This window comes from Ictalurus furcatus, chromosome 15 (assembly GCF_023375685.1).
Source record: "Ictalurus furcatus strain D&B chromosome 15, Billie_1.0, whole genome shotgun sequence".
NCBI lineage: Eukaryota > Metazoa > Chordata > Actinopteri > Siluriformes > Ictaluridae > Ictalurus > Ictalurus furcatus.
Genome location: NC_071269.1, coordinates 19,199,938 through 19,216,523, shown reverse-complemented (window position 1 = coordinate 19,216,523; position 16,586 = coordinate 19,199,938). Strand labels below are relative to the sequence as shown.

Here is a 16,586-nt window from a genome sequence, read left to right as displayed (position 1 = left end):
ATCACGTCTGGGGGGACACATGTTTACATGTAATTTTCCACTGCAAGGACGATCAGCCGTCCTTCCTGTGTCCCTGTAGCACTGTCTTAGGCGTCTTACGTTACAGACGTTGCAGTTTATTGCTCTGGACACATCTGCAGTCCTCATGCCTCCCTGCAGCAGGTCTATGGCATGTTCACACAGGTGAGCAGGAACCCTAGACATCTTTATTCTGGTGTTTTTCAGAGTCAGTAGAAAGGTCTCTTTAGTGCCCTGTGTTATTGTAGCTGTGATCTTAATTGCCTACCGCCTGTAAACTGTTACAGGTGCATGTGCAATAATTGTTTATGGTTCATTGAACAAGCATGAAAAACATTGTTTAAACCTTTTCTGATAAAGATCTGTAAAGCTTATTTGGATTTTACAAAATTATCTTTAAAATACGGTCTCCTGAAAAAGGTACGTTTCTTATTTTGGTGAGTACATACAGCCTGCAAAATTTATTTACAAATAAAAACATAAAGGTTGCTAGTGCATAAGTATTCACCCCCATTCACTCTGAATCCCCTAAATTAGTTCTGGTGCAACCAGTTGCCATTAGAAGTCATATAATTAGTTGAATAGAGTTCAAAGATTATTTAAAAAATGGAAAGAATATTGCACAAACCGTGACTCTGCCTAGAGGAGGCCATCAACCAAAAGTCAGTGACCTGGTAAGGACATTAATCAGAGAAGCTAAATGAATTGTTATAAATTCATGACTTATACCCCCAAAGGACGGCATGCGTTCAGTGCTATGACGCATTTCTATTTTGAAGTAGTGCTGTTCACGCATTTCCACTAGCAGTGTTTACATTTGTCAGTAAAGTGAGACAACAATTTGTCCTTCATGTTTCTCTGAATATTATACCTACATTTATAGAAGTTGAGTTATATATGAAATATCTATTTTCTTACCTTTGTAATTGTGCATGCATGAGGAAGCATACAGTTTGAAGCCTTTCTCAAGTTTGATAGAAGAGACATTGCAAGTAGGCTTAAAAAAAGGTCATTGACATTTGTCTTCTGGAGTTCTTGCAGAGACCAACTGTAATATACTGCCATTGTGAGTGTAGTGAAAGAACCGGAAATGCAGGAACAGTATTAATAAGAATGCAGGAGTGTTTGTGCAATGAGCCCATTAAGTCCATTTCCGTTCCAGGTTGTAACATGTTGCCATGATTTTGTTTTTCAGGAGTATGGGCAATAATCAAAAAAATAATTATATATATATATATATATATATATATATATATATATATATATATATATATATATATATATATATATTTTAACCTAGGGTCAGACTGGTCACAATAATATCCAAACAAAGAGAGTGAATATTATTACACACATTATTATAATAACGTTAATTCTTAAATATAAAAAAATAAAGAAATCTTTAATGATGAAGTCCGTGAACTTTATTTGAATTAAATGGAACCCTAGATTTACTAGAATAATTTTTTCTGTATTCACACAGCAGTGATATTAGATATTCTCTGATTAAGCGTGTTGTGATAGCATTTTATGTCATTTCATGAGAACATCAGTCTGGATGTGTGCAGAGTGTAATGTGTGTCAGTGCTGCTCCCTGCTGTTTAAATATAGTTACAGACAAGAAACCCTTCCTGTTTTATGCAGGTGCTGTAAATTGTCCATAGTGTGTGAATGTGTGTGTGATTGTGCCCTGGGAGTTCCCTGGGATAAGCTCCAGGCTCACATGCGACTCTGTGTAGGTTAAGTGTTATGGAAAATGGATGGATGTATGGTCAGGTGTCCACAGACTTTTGGCCATATAGTGTATGTTGTCTATTCAGTCGACCGTTTTTTTTTTATTAATAAACTTTCCATCGATCGACAGAACACACTATGTCCAAGTTGACATTATTTATATACCTAGTTGTTTTTGAGTTATTGAGGGTTGGACTATGTTAGATTTCCATGTATCTCAGGAATCTCCAAATCTCAGATTGTGTTTTCCAGTTCTCCGTCAGCCCTTTCAGCCTATTCTACACTTATTAACTATGAACTTTTAGTTCTTTGCTGCTATGAGCTAGAAAGTGTGGTTTACCACAGAGTTCAGGCGCCTGGAGAGTCCGAATGAACACACGCACTGACACATATGAATGTTCACAGAGACTTCCGGTTTATTCATTCAAAACAGAAGTATTTATACACATTGTACACATTGATAACGGCAGTGTGTGGACGGTTTCTACTGGTGCAGGTGCCAGCCAGATAGACAAAACAAAACACACAGCACACTATGAAAATAAGTCTTTTCAAGAGACAGAAAATACATGTGCCAGCTATAAGAAAGTTGATCAGCTTATTTAAAGAGGTAATTAAATGAATACATTCATCATAGGTATTTGATAGCAGTTCATAATATAAGAGAGTACATGATATAAGAGAATTTCCTTTCAGACTACCAGTCAAATAGACTAATAACTATACTCTCAGGAATAACGTGATCTATGTATTTATTTATTTACCTTTAATGTGTATTAGTCACCTGGAAATGTGGATATATGGTGTACCTTTAAATAAAGATTAGCACGTTTGCCTCACACCTCCAGATTTGGGGGTTTGAATCCCGCCTCCACCCTGTGTGTGGAGTTTGCATGTGTCTCCCCGTGCTGTGAGGGTTTCCTCCGTGTACACCGGTTTCCTCCCCCAGTTCAAAGACATGCATGGTAGGCTGATTGGTATGTGCAAAGTATCCGTAGTGTATGAATGGGTGTGTCAATGTGTACGTGAGTGTGCCCTGCGATGGACTGGCACCCCGTCCAGGGTGTAACCCGCCTTGTGCCCAATGCTCCCTGGGAAAAGCTACAGGTTCCCCGCGACCCTGTAGGATAAGCAGTATAGAAAATGGATAGATGGATACATAATTGCATCGCAATTATCTGTTAGAGTCAAGCTTTAAAGATACACTACTACATGGCCATTTTTAAGTAAAAAAAAATACATATTAAAGGTACCAAATGTGTATGCTTAAGGATTGCACCTCAGTGACATGGCTACAGTCTACTAGTATCCACCCTTTTTGAGAGTGTATATTTCCACCAGTGTAATTTAATGTGTAAACAACATTACAATCAGACACTCACGCTTTCCAAAAATCCAAAATAATCATAATCCCTTAATTCACTGTGAAAATGTGCGGAAAGTGTGTGGTTAAGGGGATTTTTCCTAGTTCTTGCACTCTTCCACAGTTCAGACAAGGGGGAAAAAAACCAGACCTTACAGGATTGCTATTGTGGAAAATCCCCTGATTGTGGTTTTAAATCTCCAGACGAAACCAGATGTTGTAATGCATAAACTCCGCCACTAGATGTCAGCACGTCCTTTCTGTTTATATACAAGTCACCTACGCTAAGAATGAGGCTGCGTCCAAAACCGCATACTACCCTACTAAATAGTGTGTCAAAACAACAAAAAAAACACGCCACCTATGGTAACTATGGTAACCCTAGGTGGCGTTGCGTTTTGACGTAGTGTTTAGCAGGGTAGTGCGCGGATTGGGACGCGGCCGCGGTGTGAAGCAGACAGCGGCCCTTCCTGTTTGACCGCGCTGCCGTGAACGCCGGACGCGCAGCGCTCGCGCGAGTATGTCTGCGCGCGTCCAACGCGAGAGAGGCGAGCTTATTTGCTTTCCTACGTGATCCCCAGACCGGAGACATGTCGCCATTATAGCGCCGAGTTGTTGTTCTCTTGTTGTTGTTTGTTTGTTTTTGTTTTGTTTTTTTTTATTAAAAAAATGAATTATTATTAGTCGTCGTCGTGTAGCTTCCTTTTTCTGTTTCGTTTTTCGCAGCTGCGAGCCTGTCAATGAATAGTGTCGCAGGCGCGCGCGCTCATGGCGGAGACTAAAATCATCTATCACATCGATGAGGAGGAGACTCCTTATTTAGTCAAACTCGCCGTTTCTCCCGACAGAGTCACGCTCGCCGACTTCAAAAATGTGCTCAGCAATCGGCCCGTCAATAGCTACAAATTCTTCTTCAAGTCCATGGACCAGGATTTCGGGTGAGTGTGTGTGTGTGTGTGTGTGTGTGCATGCATTTGTTCAGCTCGTGTGTAGTTCTTGCACAACAAAACGATCACACCCAGCTCTCCATACAGCCTTCAGAATTCCTGCAAACATGGACTCTGGTGCTTGAATAAGCCTAACCGACAGCTGTTGACAGCTGTTTTGAAACCTGTAAAGCCTGTATTTAAAGCGCTGTTGGGTTCAGTGGCCACATGGACCACAACACACACACACACACACACACACACACCTCATTTAGGCATTCCGGTCACACTACAAGTTGCCACAAATATGGTGGCTGTGTCCTATTCCTAATTAAACCTGCTCGCTCAGAGTGCCTCTTCCTTTTGTCCTTAATTAGCTCCAGCCCTCTTCCCCTAAATCTTTACTCATTTTTACCCATAACCTTTGTGGTTCATGTATTTTTATGACAATGTCTGGGTAACATGGTAGACATTGATAACGTCACGTGATCCTTCTTTACCTCAGGTGGCTGTATCCAAACCCTTCTTCTGTATTTCACACCTATAGCTCAGTTCTCCTGGTTTTGCCCCCGATGTGTCATATCTTACTAAATCAAATCCTAGGTGTGTAACACGATCCAACCTGCTTTATTACAAGATTACACACTAAACTACAGTTTATCCAGTGTATCACACACACACAAACACTATTCTAACCTTTAGAGCTTTAATTAGCTCACCTTCATGAAAATGTCACATAGAGGAAATTTAATCCCAAGCTGACCTGAAGTGGCTTTGTTCCAAACCGTCCTATTAATGTAGCACCCTCGCAGCTAGCAGTAGGGAGCCTGTTAAGAGGGAATCGTGTTAGCTGTCGTAGACTCCTAACACTCCAATTAGACTGTATTCAGTTTGCTCTGCCATGAAAGAAAAGTGTTCAATTGAACACCTACAGTAGAGGAACAGAACATAAGCAGATTGTTATATTTTTCTATGATCCATAACATGTATGATGGAATTTCATTTTGTTTATAATAGTAGTACCACCATATGAACAATAAGGGTTTAATACGGATTTTATTTCAGTGTAATGATAAATGCAACAGCTGTCCGAAAACACGTTTTACAACCCTATCCACTACTGTGATTATTGATACATTGCTGATTTTTTATACATTTATATCATATTGTCATATCGCCTGACTCTAATCTTCAGTCTTGAAATTATTTATAGAGTTGAATTAATATCTTCCGTGTTGAATTGATGCTCGATGAGAGATGTTACTGATTTAAATCTTACAGGTAATTGAATACTTGAGTTTTCCTTTTTTTTGATAGCAATCTGTACTAATGTGAATTCTAATCATTCACATTCAGAATCCATTTTTACTCTCCATCACCATGATGGATTTGAGACGCCATTTTTTTTTTTAACATCCAGCTGCACTTTTAAACGGGTAACCTTCAACGAGATGCACGTTGTACGTGCAAATTTCACGACGAAGAACTGAGCAACCGTCTCGCTTCACACGCCATCTACTAGCAATGAGTCATTTACGGGCGAGTCGACTCTTTGAACAGGTTCTCTCGGGTGAAAGCGAAAAGCTGTCTCAGATATGTTACATTTTTATATACATTTTAAATGGAGAAAATGTCATCGCTCTTGCGGTGTAATTCACTCGAAATGCGTCCATGTGAGCCTTGTTTCATCGTCTGAGCTGATCGTTCGTGTGGATGGTGAGAAGGGCTGTAACCGAAAATCCCTACTACCCTACTATACAGAAGGTGAAAATCAGGACGCCAAAGGAGTAGTCCAAATTCTCAGTATTTATAAAAGTGTAGGCGAGAAATACCCGGATGACCTACTGCTTCTGCCGAGATTCTGCAGTATGGAACAAATGCACACTGCGCTATGCCATAAGGCGTGGAAGAGCTGTCAGAATCAAAAATGGCGGAATGCAGCATGTTGGCTCTTTTGAAGTTGTAGGTCACATGACAATGCCAACATGGCGGATATAGCATGTCCGGATTGTATTCATACTACACACAAATACCGATCAGAACGTACAGTATCGATGGCTGAGCAGAAGGTACTGAATGGTATGCAGTAGGTATTGTCACAGTACATGATTTCGGACACAGCCATGGTGTTTGACTCTCAGGTGTGATGACGGAAAGGATCTGCTGCACTGCTGCTTGCATTGGTGGGTTTACGGTTAATGCCCAGGGTTACTCATCAGAAGGTTGGGGGTTTAAACCCCAGCACTGCCAAGTTGGGCCATTAATCCTATCTGCTCCAGGGGTGGCTGACCCTGTGCTGTTGTTGAGGCTGTGTGCTGCTGTATGTAATGTAATCAAGTGTATTAGAGGAGATGATCAGTTATAAGGAAAATAAGTCCATTATTAATGAAACACAGACACAGCAGACAGAATAGCAGAGATGCTTACTGTATTGTCAGTACACATATGTAGTGCAAATGCAATGTGATGTTTTGTTTTTCTTAATTAGAAGGTAGATTATGATTTCATGAAACAATTTAAGCCATAGTTGTGCAAAGACCAAGAATCACTGGTCATAATGTTGCATTAGGGAAAAAAACCAAAAAAAAAAACGTTTGGAGCTGAAAGAGTCAGCATTTATTGAACCAAATAGTCTCCATCATTCACACGCCATCTACGTTTAAAATGTTTTCAAATCTGCGGCCCGTAGAAAAGCAATAGGTTTCCTTTGCACATTCTTTCCAGTCTTTTTGTTTTAGCAATATAATTGTAATTCCACATGACTCAGAGCATCTTGTATTACTTAGCCGTTTTCTTTTTGTGTATCGTAGGGATTATAACGGAATGGTGGATTAGAAACATATCACAGGTTGGAGTTAAATTTGGACGGGAGCTACGGTCTGGCACGTTTGTTTTATATAAATGCCAACTCCAGCGCTATCATTTGACATGCGATTGTAGGTGGATTGGCTATTCTAAAATTATCTCTAGGTGTAAATGAGTGTGTGAATGTGTGTGCATGGTGCTGTGCTGTTCAGGGTGTATTACCACCTTGTGCACAGTATTCCCAAAATCCAGTACAAAGCAGTTACTGAAGATGAACGAATGAATGTAATTGTATAACCTGTACATATCCCAAAGAAGCCACTCCTCATCCGCAGAATTGAAATGGTCAAAGTGAGAACACTTTCCTGATAAAAGATTTTAAAAGGTATGATTTGGTATTTTAACATATGCTTTTAATAAAACAGTCCGCACAGTGGCAGTGGAGGCCCAGTGGTTAAGGTCCTGGCCTGCTGATTGGACGATTGTGAGTTCAACTCAGAGCACTTCACTTAACCCTCTCGGCTCTAGGGGTGCTGTATCATGACTCGCCCCATCTTCCATAACAACCTAGGATATGCTATGAAAATAACTGTATTGTACTATACACACTTGTGACAGTTGAGTGGTCCAACAGCAGCTCTCATACAGTCCTGGGGTTTGAACGGACAACCTTGTGATCAAAAGCTCTGAGCTTTACTTGTCGTAACGGCCAGTTTGAGTTCTGCCCTCGTTGGGTTTTTGCACACACAGTTTGAGTCTTTAATGAAATGGAAACATCAGTGTGCAGTACAGGTAAAGCAGCTTTGGATTAATAGGTCAATCTAAACACGCAAAGCCCAGCTCACTAATGTAAAATCTTCATTTTCAGGGAATTGTTCTAGGAATGTTCTAAATTTATTAGAGGAGCTCGTAAACAGCGGTGTTTCCAATCAGTGCATGTCTGTTGAACCTGTACAGGAAATAGTCTTCATAGCATCAAGCCTCGTGCATCATCTCTCAAGTTTCCATTGTAGCTCCTTCTGTTTTTCATAGAACTGTCTCGCACTTCTTTCTAGTTCAGTGGGTGGAAACCTGGTCTTGTATTAGTGTCAGCTTCTTAAATTTAATTTCTTTAATTTTTTTAAGCTTAGATCATGTATTAAAGGGAGCACGGTGGCGTAGTGGTTAGTATGTTCACCTCACACCTCCAGGGTCGGGGGTTCGATTCCTGCCGTGGCCCTGTGTGTGCGTAGTTTGCATGTTCTCCCTGTGCTGCGGTGGTTTCCTCCGGGTACTCTGGTTTCCTCCCTCAGACCAAAGACATGCATGGTAGGCTGATTGGCATGTCCAAAAGCTTCCGTAGTGTTTGAATGGGTGTGTGAATGTGTATGTGAGTGTGCCCTGCAATGGATTGGCACCCCGTCCAGGGTGTACCCTGCCTTGTGCCCAATGCTCCCTGGGAAAGGCTCCAGGTTCCCCGCAACCCTGTAGGATAAGCGGTATAGAAGATGAATGGATGGATGGATCATGTATTAAACTCTCACTTGTATAGATGTATCTGTTTCAGTCTTTTTTTCTAGCATCGGACATGGAGACAGTGTTAAAATCGTACTGTGCTTCATGACAGAAAATGCACATTGTGACACAGTCAGTAGCAGGCTTGTCACTTTATATTTAGCTCTGATTACATCATGGCAATAAATAATTCTGAATAATAAGAAACGTTAGCATGGATGTAAGGCATTGAGGAAGCTATACTTCATTAGTAATGCTGCTAATGCATTGATGCTAGTATAAATTCCACTAAAAAGACTAAATTATCGTTATTACACATGATTTGCTGTAGTATTAATGTTATATTAGTCATTAGATGTTCATTATATCACAGATTATTATTTACATGGCAGTGCAGCTGAATTATTGAATGTAACTTGTCAGAACATGTTGATTAATTTTTATAACCGAAGCTGTCACAGTAGTGCTGTCTCCAAGAGAAAGCGCACAATTATACCAGTGCACTCATTATAACACATTATTGTTTCTATAGTAACAAATTACACAGGGGTTTGTATGGTGAATGTTCCACATACACTGATTTAAAAAGGTTGTTGAAATGGCAAAGGGTGCATCCCAACCAGCTCCCTAGTTCAGTAATCAGGGCACTGATCAGGGAGTCGGCCATTTTAAGGGCTGTCTCAATCGCAGAATCCTTCCAGTGCACTAGTTTGTTTGCTCCCAAAAAAAATCCCACAATGCACCGAAAAAACCAGAGAGCACTTAGCCAATTTCGTCTACAAATGTAAGCAGCTTGTTATCATTGTTGCAGCTCTCAGATGATTACTTACGTTAGAGATTTTTTTTCTTTAGTTGACGTCTTATATACGGTTTGTGTAGTGAGCCAGGGTCCTTACCAGTGCCCGAACTCGTGTACACAATATACTGATTCACCACCTAGGGAGATGGGGAGCTGGTTGAGACGCACCCAAAGTTCTCTGAGAGAAGGAGTTTATTTAGCATTTCTGGAAGGAGTCTCTAGTGTCAGCGCTTTAACAGTCAGAGGTAAACCTGTAACTTTAATTTTTCCGACACTAGACCTGTGCTTTGGGGTTTCCGGTTTCTCCATAACATGTCAAACTGCATTTAAAAAAAATATTTATTTCAAGACAGGAAAAGAGAAACTGGCAAGGGAACTACTTTAAACGTACTGTAATGTAAGTGATAACAGGAACTTATTTGTTTCGCAGACATTCCACAACTTATTTAAAAGCAACTGTAAACAGATAAAAACATCACGTGTTGTGCTTTAACAAATAAAATTGGTTAGTGCTGGCAAATTGTTGTGATATTAGAGGAATAATTTACTTTGTGAACTGAACAAGATTTTGGTTTTGCTTTCTCTTCATCAGTGTTCTCAATGTAAATTTCAGAATTTATAAATATCTATTCTTCCCTTCAATGTTATGGAAATGAGGAGATGTCTGTGTGCACAGCGACGATGTGGAAATGAAACAAAGTGGCAGCAGTAATGGATTTGTGTCTGTTTATGAGGTGGGGAATGCATTTAAGTGTCAGACATGATTTTGTGTTTTGAGACCTCTTCGTTCCTGCTCATGATGTGGTTTTCATTTCACGCCTGTGATCTTAGACTTTCATCAGGGCCTTTTAAACATCAGAGGCATGACACATGCATACACGTCATACACTCGCATCCCAGCATGACCTTGCAAGCGGGACCAGCTTTCCCTGGTTACACAGCGCAGTTGACTCGCAGCGTTTATTACACTGTCCTTCTCAGTCCTGGCTGTACGTTGGGGCCCGGAGAGCACAAGGCTGATTGCATGAACAAACACTGTGTTTGTCCTTCAAAGTCCAACTCTCAGGGTTCACTCAGGTGGTAGATGTTTACTTTAGTTGCTGAACTGCTTCCTTGGATGTTTGTAAAATGGACGCACAGGCAAATCAAATAGCTAATTTTAATGAGGTAGACATCATAGAACGTGAGGTAGACGTTTCGAAGCAGTCAAACAAAACGGCATCAGACAGGTTCAAAAACTGCCTGAAAGGAGTGCAACATATGAATGCAGTATCTATAATATACACAGCAATCAGTGAATAGAAAAATTGAATCTCCATTATGACTTTGATTATACTGTAGCTTACTGACATAATCAATACAACATTTTGACTCTAAGAGCACTGCATGGTCTTACAATATATTCTCTAATCCAAGTTGATTATTGTTCATAGGTTTTGTATTGATGTCTTTATGTTTCTTAAATAAGATTATATTCGTATTAACTAATAGTTCCTTTTTACTAAACTCCATAGGCACACAGTGTGCTGTACTTTCATTATCAGGTGTTTGGTGATAAGAGATGACAACAATGTACACTGTATTAGGAGCATACATATGAAAATGAATAAAATATGGTGTGTCTTGGGTTCTCCATCATTTTAAAATAAGGTTCTTCAGTAAGTATCAGATAAAAAAATGTAGTTATATAATGTGATTTAGTCAGAGTGGGTGCATTGAGTGTAGTACCTGTGGGATGCACATATAATCTCTATTACCAAATACACTGCTACAGATTTGTAGGACTGTAACTAGCTGGATTTTGTTGTCCCGTATAAATAATAACATTGCTATATAAATTTCAGCTTTGCTATAAAAACTACACATCTGTAATGATCCACTGAACTGTGTTTAATACCATGCTAAATCTGCGGCTTGGGAGAGTAGGAGCAGTGTCAGACACAATTTTAGCGTCTGCTGTGTGTAGTATGAATTTATTCAAATAATCGTTTGGGAGTCAGAGGCTGAGTCAAACAGGTAGAGGTCAAAACCAGGAAGTACACGGAACTAGGAAACGGGAAACAAAGGCTCGGATGTAATGAAACAAAGTACGATAAGATTCCTTAAAATGAAGTTAAGTTTCACAGTCAAAAACTAATCAAGATTTAATACAGCACAGGTGCACGCAGTTAGGTAACATGCCACTGACAAGACAGGGGCGGAGACAGGATCAAAACAGAAACAAACATTAGCACATTGCCCTTGTCACCATGGGAACCCTCACACGAAGGAGGAATCTGTGACAAATGTATGAGGGATCATCAAGATAATCAATAGTTCTGTATCAGTCTCATAATTGTTAAATGATAGGGGTCTCTGGGACTCTGGTCATGATTCACTTTGATTATGATTCACGATACTGGCTTCATGATTCGTTTCGATTTGATTCTCAGAATATTTTAAAAAAAACTGTAATGAAGAAAATTTATAACTGAAAAGATTCTTTTTTTATTTCTGAATTATAATCAATGCAAAACAATGTGCATGTTTGTCTGCATAAAGCTAAATAAATTTTAAAATAACTATGAACCGAAGTTTAATATTGTAAACGAAATGTACCACAGGTTCACCATATCTTAAAAATAAATAAATATATATATAAATTCTCCGTAAAATTTGACTGAATAATTTATGTTGTCATTTTAACTGGAAACAGAGCTCCAAAGTCGGCTAAAATGACCGTCTTCTGTGGCCTCTTTCTCCGGCACTGTAGATTGAAGTGGTACTGTATGGTGTCATTTGAAAGCTACCGAAGAGCTCTTTTTAACTGTTATAACATGATTTTGTAACCATATAACCTATAATGCTTGTCGATCATTGTGTTGCGGAGCTATCAGTCACTTCATAAGTGCAGATGATTCTTGGTAATGGTGCAGGCTCTCCAAGTAGGAACACAATCATGTGATCTCTGTATATTTAAACATTATGGCTTGCACCTTTGGTGTTCAAACAGTGCAATTACATTAGATGCATAATTAATAGAACGCTGATTTCCATGATGTGAATCGCACATTTTTGCATTGCGATGCACTGTGTCACGTTACACCCCTATTAAATAATCATCTAATCATCTAATAAATGATTTGATTTTACATATATATGTATGTTTATATGTTTTTATATATGTGTGTGTGTGTGTGTGTGTGTGTGTGTGTATATATATATATATATATAGAGAGAGAGAGAGAGAGAGAGAGAGCTTTAAAATTATTATTTTAAAGGTTAAACTCCACATTCATATGTTTTTGTTTTAATTAAACAGTATATAGCTGGTCATGGAGAATTCATCAGCAGGCGATTCACAGATAAAATCAAACCTGCACCATCATATTGTAATCATTTGTCCTAGGCAATGGTTTTAATCTATAAAATATTTATAGCTAGGTTTTGTTCTGTAACACAGTAATATTTAATGGAGTTGACACAAAAACATGTTGTAGATAACGAGCTGGCCTGCTTTTGCTTATAGCCTTTGCTGTAGTAGGTGTGTTTTCTCTTTCCTGGCAATTAATATTCTCAAGCAACCAGAAATTAAATTTATTTAATGTTTTGTCTTGATAGATGCCATTTCTATCAACTTTCTATCAATTTTATGTATAAAATATATGCACATTATATCCCATAGATAATCATCAGCCAAAATTGTGACATGCCACTCTTGCTTCAAATGATCAGTGAAACCTTAAAATCTTTCAGAGCTTTAAACATCATAAGCAAGACTTCAAAGTTGATACAGAATGTTATAGGCATCTATTGAAAATCTGATTAATTAGGCACTGATTTTTTTGGTAAGGACAATGTAACAGAGCTCTAAACAAATGGAAGCGTAATTAAAAAACCGCAGCATTTGTGCAGATTATAAATAAAGAGAGTCCTGAGTTTAAGCGATAGGTGTTGACTTGAATCTCTCTCACTATCCTCCCAGAATAATTAAACTCTGTAAAGTCCCAGATTATTATTCATTTATTTACCTAGAAGAAGTACTGCTATAAATTATTAAGTAACTGCAGTGAAGTGAAGGAGAATAAATCTATTGATGCGTCCTGGAAATTAAAATATGTCTAATGTTTAACTAAGTGGAGGAGGAAGCATGTGATCATTAAAGACAGGGGAGGAAGCATTGTTTCTTTCTCTCAGCTCATAGACAGATTGAGTGATTAAGATGTGAGTTGAACTGCAGTTCTGCACAGTGTGAAGAGGAGGAAAGCTAAAAGCTGCTCTCCTGAGGCTCCCATCAGCATGGTATTCTTTTTGCCTGTTGTGTTGTGTGTTTGTTTTGATTGCTGACAGGATCCCACGTGGGTTATGCAGCATCTGGGTTAGTTCAGACTTGCGGCTGAAGTGCTCCATATCACAGGAAATCCCGAAAAATGGATAAGCAAGAACAGCAACAGGGCAGTTGTGTGAATGTGATGCGGCAGCACCTCAGATTAACATCTCAGTGTGACTCGCTTGGTCTTTTCCAAAGTTACATCAGATTATCTGAGAAAATACATGTTGGATATTTGTCAATTTGGTTGATTCTATGGGTATATGTAACAGTGTACTGTAAACCCTAATGTTGTCTTTACTTGAACAGTAATCGTGACTAGGGATGTCACGATACCAAAAATCTAGTAGTTGGTACCAATACCACCAAAAGTACACAATACTCGATACCAAAGTCGATACCGCGGTAAGGTTTAAAAATAAATAAATAAATAAATAAAATTTTTTACAGCACCTGGAGGACATCCTCCTCTGGCTAATACTGGCAAAAAGAGAGGGGGGGGGGGTATTTTAGTTATCTGACAATGACTAATAAAACAGTGCTAAGTGCTAATAACAAGTGCTAAGGTGCACTCCTAAATGATAATTTCAAAAGGCAGTCCTCGTCGTATTGTCTGCTGCGGTACTGGTGTAGTGAAATTCAAGAGTTCATCGTGAATAGGAGATACGACTTTGTGTGTTTGCAAAGAAATGGCAATCACGGAGAGGATGTTTTGTTACATTTTGCTAAAAAGTGTTAATTTTTCCCTATGTATGGAGACTTTTAGGACACCCTGTGTTTAAGCACATGTGAACAGCAAGTTAAGTGAACTTAATTAGTTAAACACACAGGTTACCTGGTGGACTAGCGGTTAGCATGCGGCACCCTCAATGTGAAGTTAACAATTTAAGTACAGTCTACACGAGCACCAAGTTAAGTGAAGTTAAATATACAAGTTTTGGGAGACCCCATTACTCAATTAAATTGAGGGAATGAGTTTACTCAATCAATTGAGTACAGTTAGCTTGTTGTGGTATGAAACACAAGGCCCACAGGTCAAATCTGTTTAAACTATAACAGCCTTTTCCACTTCTTAAAATATGAAGGATAGTTACTGTAAACTGTAAAATGTTGTATATATGTGCACCCCGGATTCTACCGCTCCTGGCTTCACCGGATGTTGCACGGGCAGAATTTGAGTTTGACACCACTGTTACTGTATATACTTTTAAGCGATCCCCATAAAGGTTCACAGAAAACTTTTCCTGGTGTTGTGTGATTCTTTAGAAACTCTACAAGATTATTACTTTTTTCTTTTAAATCAGAAGAATTTATGTATTTATATACATTGTTTTCATAAACCGATTTACAAAATACTCTCAGAGATTCCCAGAGTTCTCTGTTATTGATGCTGAGTGTATTGAAATTTCAAATAAGATGATTTACTTCAGGGTTTCTACTGCTTAAAATGAGACGAGAAATGAAGTCTGTTGAAGTGTCAGTTTGAAGCATGCTGCAACATAATACGACACCTGTTGTGTTCATTCTTGCAAACGATATATAGCATCAGAGGGATGCCTGTAATTCCATTTAAAAACACTGTTAGTAAATGAATTGATGCTGTCTAACTGTACATACTGCACACCGCACACCATCACACTATTACTCACTGCCACCATTTTTAGCCTTGCAGTTTGGGGCCCCACAGTATTGGAATAAACTACTATAATTAATATTTTTATACATGTTACTGAGGAAATTTGGACCTTAATTCTCAGGCAACAGCAGCTTGCCTCCTGAGTCCTGGTTGGTCAGCGTGATTTCAGAACATATTAAGCTTATTGTTATGAAACTATGTTTGAATTGCTTATTTATTTGTTCATTTTAATTACCATATGAAGAATTTTGCAGTCATAGGAAATGATTGTTTATGTCAAAAGAAACTAAAGAGCATTAAATCTTAATAAGCAACAAACTCACCTCATCACCTCAGCTCCTGCTTAAATTCTGGCCTAAAAAAAACAAAAAAACAACAACACACATATAGTAGGTGCGAGATCAGTTTTGCCATGGTCAGCTTGACCCTTTAAAACTGCTGCAGTGGGAAACTTTGTAAGTTTTAAACTACCTCGTTAAATCTGTATCTCTTTTAGGGTAAGTATACACAACAACGCTGTACTAAAAACGGAATAGTTTTTCCTTTGTGTTTTTTAAAAAGTTTTGCGTACAGACGACAACATTGTCAAAACGATCCCCGTTCACACGGATCCGCGAAAACGACTAAAAACTATGTATTATGCGTGCCAGGCCAGTAGTTGGCGATGTCACTTTGTAAAGAAACACTATGCGCCTGGGCACAAGCATTCACGTCAAAGCATCCACCATATTGATCCGGGCAAGACTGCCCTATAAACAAATACAATTAAACGGGGGAGCTGTGGTTTTTCTGGATAAAAAGCACAATAACATTTACATTTCTCAAACAATTTCGATGGTTTATGATCTATGTGGAGTACAAAAAAATGTTCTGTCTCCAGTTACTTAGAATCTCGATAGTTAGACTTGGAAAATTATTCATTTTCATAAGGAATTGTGAAAACTCACGATTGTCAAGCATAGATTTGGCTTATTTGTCTTAGTTAATAAATGCTGAGACGTCCCTAATGTAATATAATTTAATGTGCATGAAATGTGCATAAAGTTTTTTTCATTGTGGAAATGGATTTTTCCATCTTCAACCCTATCTTTTAGCTTTTCTTGTGCTCCAGGTCAGAATTCTGTTAACAAAGCTCGTTCAATTTCAAATACTGAAAAAAATCTAAGCAGTGCCTCTTTAAGTTCTAATAATTGACCACCATTGTACCAAAATGGAACAAAATCAGCAAATACAAATCAAATAGTGAGACACTATTTGATTTGGTGTATGTAACAAACGCGTCTCCGCTAGTCGTAGTAGTCATGCAGTAAAACTACACTCTGATGGACAAGCGTCAATAAACTCAGAATCTTGAGCAGCACAAACACAGTCCTGTAGTCTGCCATTAGTTTTGAATGTCTCGCACGTTGTTTTGAAGTACTTGTGCGCATGCCTATAAACTGAACACGTAATTCTCCTTTTTGTACATTTATACGAAGACGATAATGGCATCGTTTTCAAAA

General features: G+C 38.6%; 1 protein-coding gene across 1 annotated transcript in view; it reads left to right on the top strand.

Annotated features, from left to right (window-relative positions):
• The first annotated feature begins 3,470 nt into the window (after positions 1-3,470).
• The window catches only part of dvl1a (dishevelled segment polarity protein 1a), a 43,358-nt gene continuing 30,242 nt past the window's right edge, over positions 3,471-16,586 (top strand). The window contains exon 1 of the mRNA XM_053644238.1: positions 3,471-4,053. Coding sequence (XP_053500213.1) covers positions 3,884-4,053 — 170 coding nt within the window. The 5' untranslated portion in view covers positions 3,471-3,883. The remainder of the gene's footprint in view (positions 4,054-16,586) is intronic.